This window comes from Alligator sinensis, unplaced genomic scaffold (genome assembly GCF_000455745.1).
Source record: "Alligator sinensis unplaced genomic scaffold, ASM45574v1 scaffold444_1, whole genome shotgun sequence".
NCBI classification, from domain to species: domain Eukaryota; kingdom Metazoa; phylum Chordata; order Crocodylia; family Alligatoridae; genus Alligator; species Alligator sinensis.
Window position 1 is genome coordinate 4,424,382 of NW_005841886.1, and position 11,774 is coordinate 4,436,155.

The window sequence follows — 11,774 nt, forward strand, 5'->3', positions numbered from 1 at the left end:
CCAAAACGCCCTCTGTGCCCCATGAAGCCAAATAATTGCCCACTCCTGGTTAGATGCAGAAATAGGTTGGAAACCTTCTAGCTCAGCATTCATCTTTCCTCCATTGTTTCCGTCTGATAAACAGGAGGTAAGTTGGAGTCATACTTATCTTGTGAGCCCATGAGTCAGCAAGTGTGAAGCTTTTATTGGACTAATTAGAAGAGGAAATATAAAATCATAGAATCATAGAAGTAGGGTCGGAAGGGACCTTGTAGATCTTCAAGTCCAACCCCCTCCCTGGGCAGGAGAAAAGCTGGGCTCAAATGACCCCAGCCAAGTAAACATTGAGCTTCCTCCTAAAGACCCCCAGGATAGGAGCCAGCACCACGTCCCTTGGAAGTTGGTTCCAGATCCTAGCCACCCTAACTGTGAAGTAGTTCTTATGGATGTCTAATCTAAACCTACTCTCCAACAACTTGTGGCCGTTATTCCTTGTTATCCCAGGGGGCGCTAGGGGAAACAAGGTCTCCCCCAAACCCTTCTGGTCCCCCCTAGTGAGTTTATAGACAGTCACCAAGTCCCCCCTCAGCCTTCTCTTGTGAAGGCTAAACAGGTTCAGGTCCCGTAGCCTCTCATTGTAGGGTCTGCCAGGATCACCTCCTTGGCCCTACTTGAGATGCACCTGTGGATGCACGATAGGGTCCGGTTAGCCCTGCCGACCGTGACCTCGCATTGTCAGCCCATGTTCATCTTGGAGTCAATGATGACTCCAAGATCCCTTTCTGCCTCCCTGCTTTTAAGAAGGGAGTTTCCCATCTTATAAGTGTGCTGCTGGTTACTACTGCCCAAGTGCAGCACCCTGCACTTGTCCATATTGAAACGCATCCTGTTTTTGTTAGTCCACCCCTGCAACCCATCCAGGTCTTGCTGCAGTCTTTCCCTCCCTACTAGCGTGCCCACCTCACCCCGAATTTTGGTATGATCAGCAAATTTGAACAGGTTGCTTTTCACCCCGTCGTCCAAATCGCTGATAAAGAAATTGAACAGTGCGGGCCCAAGGACCGAGCCCTGGGGGACTCCGCTGCCCGCTTCCCCCCAGGTCGAATATGACCCATCCACCACCACCCTCTGAGTACGACCCTTCAGCCAATTCGCAATCCATCTGACTGTGTAGGCATCAATGCCACAGTTGCCTAGTTTTTTAATGAGGATGGGATGGGAGACAGTGTCAAAGGCCTTGCTGAAGTCCAGAAAGATTACATCCATGGTGACACCTGCATCCAGTGCTTTTGTGACCTGATCATAAAAGGCAATCAGGTTGGTCTGACATGACCTGCCCCTAATGAAACCGTGCTGGTTGCCCTTGAGCATCATCTCCGATGCCGGCCCATCACAGATGTGTTCCTTGATGATCTTCTCAAAGAGTTTCCCCAGGATTGAGGTAAGACTGACGGGCCTGTAGTTGCCTGGGCCCTCTCTCCTCCCTTTTTTAAAGATGGGGACCACATTGGCTATCTTCGAATCATCTGGCACCTGGCCTGAGCACCACAAGCGCTTGTAAAGCCGTGCCAAGGGCCCTGCGGTAACCCCTGCTAGCTCCCTCAACGCCCTGGGGCAGAGAGCATCTGGACCTGCTGATTTGAACATGTCCAGCCCCTCCAGAAGCACTCTAACCCAGTCCTCCTCAACCTTAGGTCTGCAGGCGTTCCCCTCGAGTCTGTCTTGAATCACGGTGGGGGGGTCCCGGTCGCTGCACAAGAAAATGGAGGTGAAGAATTTGTTAAAGAGGTCTGCTTTCTCCTCTGGCGCAACCACCAGATTGCCCAGCGTATTTTGCAGGGGACCCATGTTTCCCGGTGCCTTCTTCATCCTCCCTATGAAAATGACTCCACAGCTTCTGAGAAATACAGTTCTGAATGTCAAGGTGTTAAGAATAGATGTCATTTTAACATGGTTCCTTTGAAAAAAGTATTTATTTCTCTTTTGCAAAACATAAAATGATTATTTTGATCCACATCACATTATCTGATTAAGTGTACTTGGGTTCACAAAAGTTTGTGCTCTGTATATATATCTTACTTCTATTTTGATACAGCAAAGTAAAACCTCTTTTATTTGTGTTTTCAGACTCCTCAGGGGCAATGGTGTGAGCAAACTGCAGAAAGATTCTTTTGAGGGCTTGCTGTCACTGAAGCACCTGTACGTGTGTATTTGGGGGAGTACTTTATTTGCAGGATTCCTCACTCAAGCATTGTACTAGACAAAAGATATATGCTCTTGAATCCCTTTCCTCCTGTTGGCGATAGTGAGCTACTATCATCTGGGCTGTTTCAAAGCAATTAATTTTAAAGTTGGTGCCTTGGGGAGAACTTGGAACAAAAGCAATGCTATTTTTAACAAGATTTGTTTCACTTCATACTATGTTATTGCTCACGCTATTTTTGGTCATTTGTCCTAGTCTGTATCATCATTGCAGAAACAGATGTGTTTTTATGGGTATGTCTGTACTGCTAAATTACAGCACTGTGCTGAGACGTGCTGTGCTCTCCCACACACATTACTTTCTGAACCAGAAGTAATATAGTGCCCGTAGTGCAGCACTACATGTGTACTGATAAGCTCTGCTGAGTGGTAAAGCTAACTGGCATGGACACCACCCTCATGAACACTTGTAACACTACTTTTAGTTTGGGATTAACATGTGTGAAGTTGATACCGTCTCACCATAGCATTGCCTAGTGCCATAATTGAGCAGTATAGGCATACCCCAAGTGTGAGAATGCCTTCAGTGCAAAATATAGTGGAGACACACTGTTGCTTTTCCTTCACTGTAGCTAGCGGAAGACAACACCGATTGGAGGCATAGGGCTGACCTCAGATAGCTACATCACGATAAAAATACTTGCCCCTTGTCTCCACTAGCTGTTATCAAGAGAGCAGGTTTGCAGTGAGGACAAAATCTGAGGTCAGAATCTTGGCTAATTCTTTGTTCATCGCCTCCTTCCTTCCCTTCCCCCCCACCTTTTATTCCCTTTGATCAATTCAGCAGCAGCAATGGGATCGAATGAAGTTTGTCATTCATTTGATTGCTTTCGTTTACTGTTTGCCAAGTGTTCAGCCATGACTCCTATACACCCTGGGACCTCAAGGCAGTCTCCCCTCCTACTTCCAAGATCAGGTGCATTCTGTCCAGCATAGCCATACCTTTCAGCTGTTTTATTACCTTCCTCTGAATGTATGAAATCCTGAATTAGTTCCACAGCAACCAGATGTAAAGTCACAGGCAGGGATCTGCATTGTCCCATCCTGCATGGCAAAACTTTGGAAATAAGAGTCCATACTTTGTCCTGTTTGAAGGGACATGGCTTTTCCATCTCAAACCTGACAAGCTGGGAACTGGGAAATTAGGATTTTATAGCAGGCCGTTCCCTATCAATGGAATGTGTAATTATGTAGATGATCCTTGATATGTTTTGAAGACTCTTGTGGTTTCTTGGCAAATAGTGAATGTACTATATTAATTTGTCCCTGTTTAAAAAAAAAAAGCCAAAAAGCCTAAGCCTTTGCCCTCTCACATTCATGCTTACAAGTGTTAAAAGGACATGATAATTTGTGAAAAATGGCCTGTCTCTTTAACGCCCCAACCCACAAATAATATTTTACTTTTCCCTTGAGAATCAGTTTTTTCTTGTTCTGGGTTTTCCTGTGTTGTGGTGTAGGAGTGTAAGAGTTAATTTGATACAAATGAAGTGTAAAAATAGCAATGTCTTCTTTTGTTCTCTGTCTTCTGTTGGTTAATTACTGTAGCATTCTCTTTTATCCTTCCCAAAAAAAGACCAAATAGGCAATACATACTTCTCTAGAAAAGCGACTATGATGATTAAATCTTGGATGGCAAATGACCAAAAGAGCCAGATTAGTCAAGTGGTTTTGGAGGAACAAGGGCAACAGTTTAGCAAAGAGAAAGCTGGGGGTACTGACAGATATGAGGGTACCTGGATTTGTATGCACATGTAGATTACACCAGGATCAGGACTGGTCCAAGGAGCTGCCATCCTGGAGTAGCTGCACACAGTAGGCTGCTATTACTGCACTTTGTCAATAAGTGGCAAGGGAGCAAGTAAAAGCCTGCTTGCCTTGAACAAATAGCTACCCCAGGATGAACGCAAATAGATGACCCCTAAACCAGTGTAACTTACATTGGTGGAGTTTAACCCTGGTTGTTCCAGAGATAATTCTCCACTGGTTTGAGTGAATTTACCCCGATTTAATAGTTTGCACTGTCTGTCAACTGCTTTTTATAGAGGTGTGATGCCATCTGTCCATGCTGTGAGGCATATAAAGGAAGAAAAAGAAAAGAAAGCTCCAAAGAGGGGGGTAGTAACCCTGATTGCCCTGGTTTGGAGTTTGGGGCTCAGATTCGCACGCTGTTACTTAAAGTAATCTGTAATCTGTATTGAGTTTAGGCTCATTATGGTTGATTATTTTTTTCCATTGAGAGGCAAATTTTCTATTTCCTTTTACCCTGAATGGAACACACGGGTTTTTATTATAAGTAACCTGGCTGCTTGATCTCAATGACATATAGTATGCGATGTGAGATACAGTTTTGATACTAACCTGGACGAAGTTGTGAGAAATAACCATAAAGAAACAGACTACTCTGTCATAACTTTCAAAACTGAAGCTCTCCAACATCAACAAATGTCATGTAATCTGTTGCTGATAGAATAGTAATAACCTCCCATGTGAGTCCCCTGAGCCTGTGTGAGGAGATACTGTTCCTGATATTATGGTTGATATCAATAAAAACGGAAAAAAGGCCCCACTTGACTAAGGTAGCTGGAGTCTCTTGATTTAACTCCAGTCCTCTTGATTGCCAAGAGTCACCTGAAGCCTACTGGTATAGCAGTTATCAAGGCCCACCTTCCATAACTGCTAATCTGTGTTCCTCTATAGACTCCATTCTCTTTTTATTGAAAAAAATCCAGCCTTAACTCATTAGTGGCTTGGACACCATTGAAGGATTTGGATCAGAGCAAAATGGACATCACAAATATGAAACAGTGGTGAAAAAGTCCTTAAAGAGCTGGTTGGGCCTTTTTATTTTAAGTCACCAGAGTGGTTATAAATTATGCATACAAACAAGCTGATATTGAATAGATATGCCAAATTCAATCATAACTACTTACAGTCATTTCTGTATATGTCAAAGGGAATGAAAGGAAATGTTACAGTTCAGAAACAATTAATATTTCATGCTCTTAATTTTAACAGGGACTTGTCCTGCAATAAAATCCTGACTATTGAGAAGCGTGCATTTGAGCCTCTTCCTTTTTTGCAGTTTCTGTAAGTTGTCCAGATGATTTTATGTAATGTGTAGTGAATGATACTGTAGAAGTCTGTCTACACTTCTGTAACCTGTCTGGTGGTAGAATCAATTCAGTACTTTGCTACCATTATTTATAGAAGTATGACTATACCAGAACACTAGATGATATGTAGCTAGGGAGATCAGTAGAGATCTCTGGATGATCAATGACAGCACGCTGTCTGCCCCCAGTGTGTGGCTGTCCACACATAGATATTGTAGAGGATGCTGCCTAAAGGCTTGCTATATCCTGGAATAGAAAAAGTTTAACCACGCATGCATTTCACTTCCCCTACTTGACAGGTTAAACAAATGCAGAAAGTAACAGAATTTCCTCACCCCTCCATCTTGGATTTGTATATTTCGAATGAGTCAAAATTGCTTATGACCAACTTCCTGTGCAACAGGATGGATTTAGTTCTACAACTGTCTCTTTTCCCAGAAATCTTCGTGGAAATCTCCTTGCAGAAATTAGTTATGGGACATTCGTGACATGGCATGGGATGCAGTTTTTGCAGAAGATGTAAGTGCAACAAAATCTATTCAGGTGTAAAGTTGAAACTAGGGCTGTCAAATTATTTAAAAAATTGATCGCAATTGGTTGCACAATTTAAAAAAATTAGTCGCAATTAATCATGATTTTAATTGCACAGCTAAAAACTCAAAATTATGCTCAGAAAAACTCAGGCAAAATTTGCGGGTACTTTGTACAGTTGGGGAGTGGGGAATTTTTGAAGGTGTGGGTGGCTGTGGGTATGTGTGTGGGGTTTGGAGCCCAGGGAGGGGGGTTCCTGCATTCTCTGGAAGGATGTGGGGTACTGTGGGTCAGGAGGGGCAGCAGCAGGGCTGCGGCTTGGGAGTGAGGGACACACACACATGCACACGTATGCACACACTGCCCAGCTGGTAAGTGTGTGGGAGAAGGGGCATGCAGCAGGGAAAGGGTCGGGGGCAGATCGACGCCCCCACGTTGAGGGAGGGAGTGGGACAGGGGCTGGGGTGAATGGGGCCCCAGGGCTGGGTGGGTCATGGGACAGAGCTGCAGGCAGGTTGTCCAGGGGTGCAGGGTGGGGGGCTTGGGGGGCATGTGCCCCCCGGATTTGTGCACAGGGTTGAGGTGGGCTGCTAGTGCACACTGGGCTCTGCACCCTGGGAGCCAGGGGACACAGCTCAGCCAGCACACAGCTCCCAAGGCAATGCCCCATGCACAAATTGCCTCCACCCTGTGCACAAATCCAGGGGGCACATGCCCCCTATGCCTCTTCTGGCCGAAGCCCCCCCTACATCCCTAAATGAGCCGCCCACAGTTCCATCCCATAACCTGCCAGCCCCTGTCCTTGCCCTTGCCTCTGCCCCTGCCTCTGCCATTAGCAGCAAATCTGCTCCTGCTTCCCTGTATGTGTAAATGCCTGCCTAGGAGCATTAGAGTTTACTTGTGAGTAAACTGATCCCAGATCAACTACATGTGTAGATGAGCCCACTGGGTGCATCTACACATGCAATTAACAAGTAGCAATAAACTCTGGCACAGTTTGTGCTGGAGTTTACTGTTCCTGGGTGCAGCATTTTACACAAGTGCCTAGGACTGCAGCACATTGAACTGAGACGGAGCATCCCCAGCTGACAGGGGATCCAGGGGGTCAGCCTGCCAGCCTGGAGCTGCTTCGCCGTGGCTCAACATGCTGTGGAGGGGCTGGCTGGGGCACAAGGGTCTACATTGTGGAATAGCCAGTTGGCAGCCCCTGCACTATAGCACCCGCATGCCCCAGCCAGCCCTGGTCATTGTCTGCACATGCGTTTCAGCATGTGCAACTACTTTGCTATAAGATAGTACTTGTTCCGGACCTACAGCAGAGTTAATTAATTTACTAAGCCCTAATATGGGTGCACGAGTAGACGGTGATGCTTTACTGTGGAGCTAATTACTCAGCTCCGCAGTAATGCATACATATAGATGAACCCACTGAAGAGGTGTTGGTCTCAAACCATTTACCATATTTACTCAAGTACAAGTAGGGGATTTTTTCCCCAATCAGCATGGGGGAAAAAAATGTCCCATATCTTCATATACCAGCAAAACCCCTCCCCCCATTAAAAATATTGTCTATCTTTAAGCTGCTGCTAGAAACAGTATGTGCTCAGTCATGGAAACCAACTAAGAAATTGATTGAATGAAGCTCATGCTGAGCATGCCCATAAAACACCTGGGCCACATTGGGCAAACACAATGATGGGAATCTACCACAAAGCTAGGTTAGTGTTACTGGACTTTAATATTAGACTTTAGGTGTTGGCACTGAAGTCATGAAAATGTTTGGACAAGAATAGTCCATTCTCTAAAGAGAGCATTTTTTGAGCACAACAATTTGCAATTTCAAGCATAAGTCAAAGAAACAACAGAAAAACACCTGGAAAATTACAGGCAGGCAAGGTTCTTTGAGTAGATGTGATATCTTTTTATTAGACCAGCTGAGTAGTTGGAAAAAAGTTCTTGACAAGCTTTCGGGCACAGTCACCCTTCTTCAAGCACAGGGAGTTTCTGCTTGTCTGATGATGAGACTCCAAGGAATGAGAGAAGCTAAAAGTGTGGCAGGATGTCAGTGAGAATGTAAATAGGTAGAAATTAGAAAGACAAAAGGTAAAGTAGGTAAGGGAGGGGGAAGAAAGCAGGGGGAAAAGGCCAAAGGGATCGAATACAAGGTAGAAAAGAGGCTGCCTGTGAAAAAGGAGCTAGTTTGAGATCAGGATAACAGGAATGAGAGAAGCTAAAAGTGTGACAGGATGTCAGTGAAAATATAAATAGGTAGAAATTAGAAAAAACAAAAGGTAAAGCAGGGAAGGAGAAAATGTATAAATGTTCCATATATAGAATCTAGTTATTAGGAGTGGTCTTATATTCAGAATCATCTTATATTCAAGTAAATATGGTATATCGTGCTCTCAATAGCTGAGGATGGCTAAAACCCCAAAATCCAGTTATTTAGTTCATTTTGCACAAAAAACATTAGTGCAGTGCAGAGCATTTCTATTCTTTATAATGGCTATCACACCCCCCGTCACTGGCAATGCATGAGGGGTGCATGTGCACCCCCTGAGCGTGGCAGTGCACCCCCTGCGAAAAGGAGACACTGCCGGTGGCGCCTGAAGGCAGTCACCGCTTGCCACCCCGCACTGTTGCCGCTGACACCGCTGGAGGCATCTGCAGGCAGTCTGAAATCGCTGCTGGCTGCCGCCGCCACTGCCGGTGTCGTCTGCAGGTGGTTGCCAACCGCCGGTCAGTGTTCACCACCCCACCACCACTGATAGCGCTACGGCTGCCTGCAGGAGCTCCCCACTTAGCGCTGCCCCTGCCTGCGGAAACTCGCTGTCCCCCCCACAACCTCCGGGGGCAGGTGGCGTTCATGCCCCCTGTGAAATCCTTCAAATGTCAAACACTAACAGAGGAGGAAAGAGGAACGAAGGGAGATGGACAGGGAAGAAGCTGATTGTGAATTTGGAAAATCAGCCAGGAAGGAGATAGAGCATTTGATCCCACCAAGAGCTACCAAACAGCAGCTCTCAAAGAGCACCAAGGCTGGCTGTGGGATGTGATCCAGAGGTCCCATGCTGCCAGGACTGGATGCAGGCATGGGTGAACTGGGCGACTGAGGGGTGCAGACAAAAAGGGGGCCCAAAAATGGTAATTTTTTTATTATTATCATCATCTCTGGCAAAGTGGGGCCCAATACTAAAAGTTCGCCCAGGGCCTCCAGGAGTCTAGGTATAGTGCTGCAGGCTGCCTGAGTGAAAGGAGCAGGAGGGAATGGAAAGAGAAGCAAGAGGTTTAAGTAAATCAAGTGAGCAGGGCTGCCTGAAAATGTTCTACCCAAACTCTTTTCCTACAGGAAACTGGGTCTTCGACCGCACAAGAATTTTCATGGAAGCTGTCTGCTCTCCTCCAATATTTCCATTTGTTATCAGAAGGCCAACAATTTTGGCTGAAAATGAAGTAGTTTTTAGCCAAAAAAACCTCACTTTTCTGGGGGGGGGTTATTTTTTTCAATAAAAAGTAAAAAATTCCCACAGAAAAGGTAAACAAAAATATATTAATTTTGTTTTTGTCATAAGTTTCCATGGAAATCCCCACCACCCCCGCCCCCACCCAACCAGTTTTCAAGCCCAGACTACAAGCATTTTAGAAGCAAAAGAGACAGTTAGGTACTGGAGCCAGGAATGAATAAGGAACTGGTAGATTTTGAACATGAAGGGGGATGTGACCAAGGTTCATACCTACAAGGTGATACCAAAAGCTTTTGGATTTCATTGGATTTTGGCAGTAAAATACCATAAATACAGATGGAAGAAAGGAAGATCTGAACAGCCACAACCCAAAAGGGAGGGGAGTTCAAGATGAGTGGTTGCTCCTCAAGGGAGCGATCCTGGATGTGCAAGCAAAGTCTATCCCATCTCGGAGGAAAGGCAGCAAAAGGGCACAGCAGCCCCCTTGGCTCTCCAGGGAACTGGCAGACCTCCTGCATCTTAAAAGGAAGACCTACAAAGGATGGAGGACTAGATCCACCACCAAGGAGCAACACTCTGCTCTGGTCCGGACCTGCAGAGAGCAAACCAGGAAAGCCAAGGCTGCAACTGAACTCTAGCTAGCTACAAATATCAAGAACAATAAAAAGTCCTTTTTTAGATATGTGGGGAGCCGGAGGAAAAGCAAGGGTAACATTGGACTCCTGCTAAACCAGATGAGACAACTGACAACTGATGCCCAGGAAAAAGCAAACTTGCTAAATGGGTACTTCGCGTCAGTTTTTCACCAGTCCCATGGGACGCCCCTGCACACTGTGGATTGGGGAGGCCCGGGTGAGGGAGATTCCTTACCCTCAATCAAAGCTGACCTCATGAAGGAACACCTTGACAGGCTGGATACCTTCAAGTCAGCCAGCCCTGATGGTTTATACCCAAGGGTACTCAAGAAGCTGGCAAGCATCATAGCTCAGTGCTTGGCACAGATCTTTGAGAACTCCTGGTGCTCTGGTGAAGTGCCTGAAGACTGGAAAAAGGCCAAAGTGGTGCCTATCTTCAAGAAAGGGAGGAAAGTAGATCCAGCAAACTACAGGCCCATCAGCCTGACCTCTATCCTGGGGAAGGTCTTGGAAAAGGTTATTAAAGAGGCCATCCTTAACAGACTAGCTGACAGCAATATCCTGATGGATACCCAGCACGGATTTGTTGACCAATCTCATTTCCTTTTACGACCAGGTGACCTATCACCTGGACAAGGGGGAAAAGATTGGTGTCATATATCTTGACTTTAAAAAAGCCTTCAATCTGGTATCCCATGATCACCTCTTGGCCTCGACCTCACCACAATTTACCGGCTGGGAAATTGGCTCCACGGCAGGACCCAGAGGGTGGTGGTTGATGGAAGTCAATCATTGTGGTGTGCTGTGACCAGTTGGGTCCCTCAAGGCTCTGTCCTAGGGCCTATACTTCTTAACATCTTCATCAATGATGTAGACATCGATGTCAGAAGCGGGCTGGCCAAGTTTGCCGACAACACCAAACTCTGGGGTAAAGCAACCACACCTGAGGACTGGAGGGTGATCCAGGCTGACCTTACAGGCTCAGGAAATGGGCGGACAAGAACCTGATTGTGTTTAACACCGAAAAGTGCAAGGTTCTCCACCTTGGGAGGAAAAACCCACAGCATCCTTATAGGCTAGTTAGCACTACAGATGTAAGGGACTTGGGGGTCATGACCGACCACAAGATGAACATGAGCCTGCAATGTGATGCTGTGGCTAGTAAAGCAAGCAAAACACTGGCTTGCATCCATAGCTGCTTCTCAAGCAAATCCCGGGATGTCATTCTTCCACATCAGAGGTCAGGAAAACAGACCTTATGATGAGAGGCTGAGAGCCGTGGGACTCTTCAGCCTGGAAAAGTGCACACTCAGGGGCGATCTGGTGGCCACCTCTAAGTTTATCGGGGTGTTCACCAGGATCTGGGGGAACGTCTGTTCACCAGAGCACCCAAGGGATGACAAGATCGAACAGTCACAAACTCCACTGTGACCAATTCAGGCTGGACATAAGGAAGAACTTCTTTACTGTCTGAGCCCCCAAGGTCTGGAATAGACTGCCACCAGAGGTGGTTCAAGCACCTACTTTGAACGCCTTCAAGACCCATTTGGATGTTTATCTTGCTGGGATCCTATGATTCCTGATGATTTCCTGCCCCTGGGGCAGGGGGCTGGACTTGATGACCCTTCCAGGTCCCTTCCAGCCTGAATGTCTATGAAATCTATGAATGGCAATTCCAGCTTCTGATGTTCATGAGTATTATTAATCAAGGCATGGGGCCATGTGGGGTGAGCAGTCAGGAAAAGTTCAGAGTCAAAATGACACCAGAATCATGAGTGATGGAAGCAAAT

The 11,774-nt window shown here is 46.1% G+C and overlaps 2 protein-coding genes across 3 annotated transcripts in view; both read left to right on the forward strand.

Moving 5' to 3' along the window:
- The window catches only part of RDM1 (RAD52 motif containing 1), a 29,087-nt gene extending 23,782 nt beyond the window's left edge, over positions 1–5,305 (forward strand). Inside the window, exons 8-9 of one of the 2 annotated variants that reach the window (XR_003092639.1) lie at positions 2,107–2,178; positions 5,257–5,305. The gene's annotated coding sequence lies outside the window, so the exon portion shown is untranslated. Of the gene's footprint in view, positions 1–2,106; positions 2,522–5,256 lie in introns of those variants that run through there. The other variant, XM_025196917.1, reaches the window with a different exon arrangement.
- The window catches only part of LRRC37A3 (leucine rich repeat containing 37 member A3), a 21,159-nt gene continuing 14,647 nt past the window's right edge, over positions 5,263–11,774 (forward strand). Inside the window, exons 1-2 of the mRNA XM_025196914.1 lie at positions 5,263–5,328; positions 5,793–5,873. Coding sequence (XP_025052699.1) covers positions 5,854–5,873 — 20 coding nt within the window. The 5' untranslated portion in view covers positions 5,263–5,328; positions 5,793–5,853. The remainder of the gene's footprint in view (positions 5,329–5,792; positions 5,874–11,774) is intronic.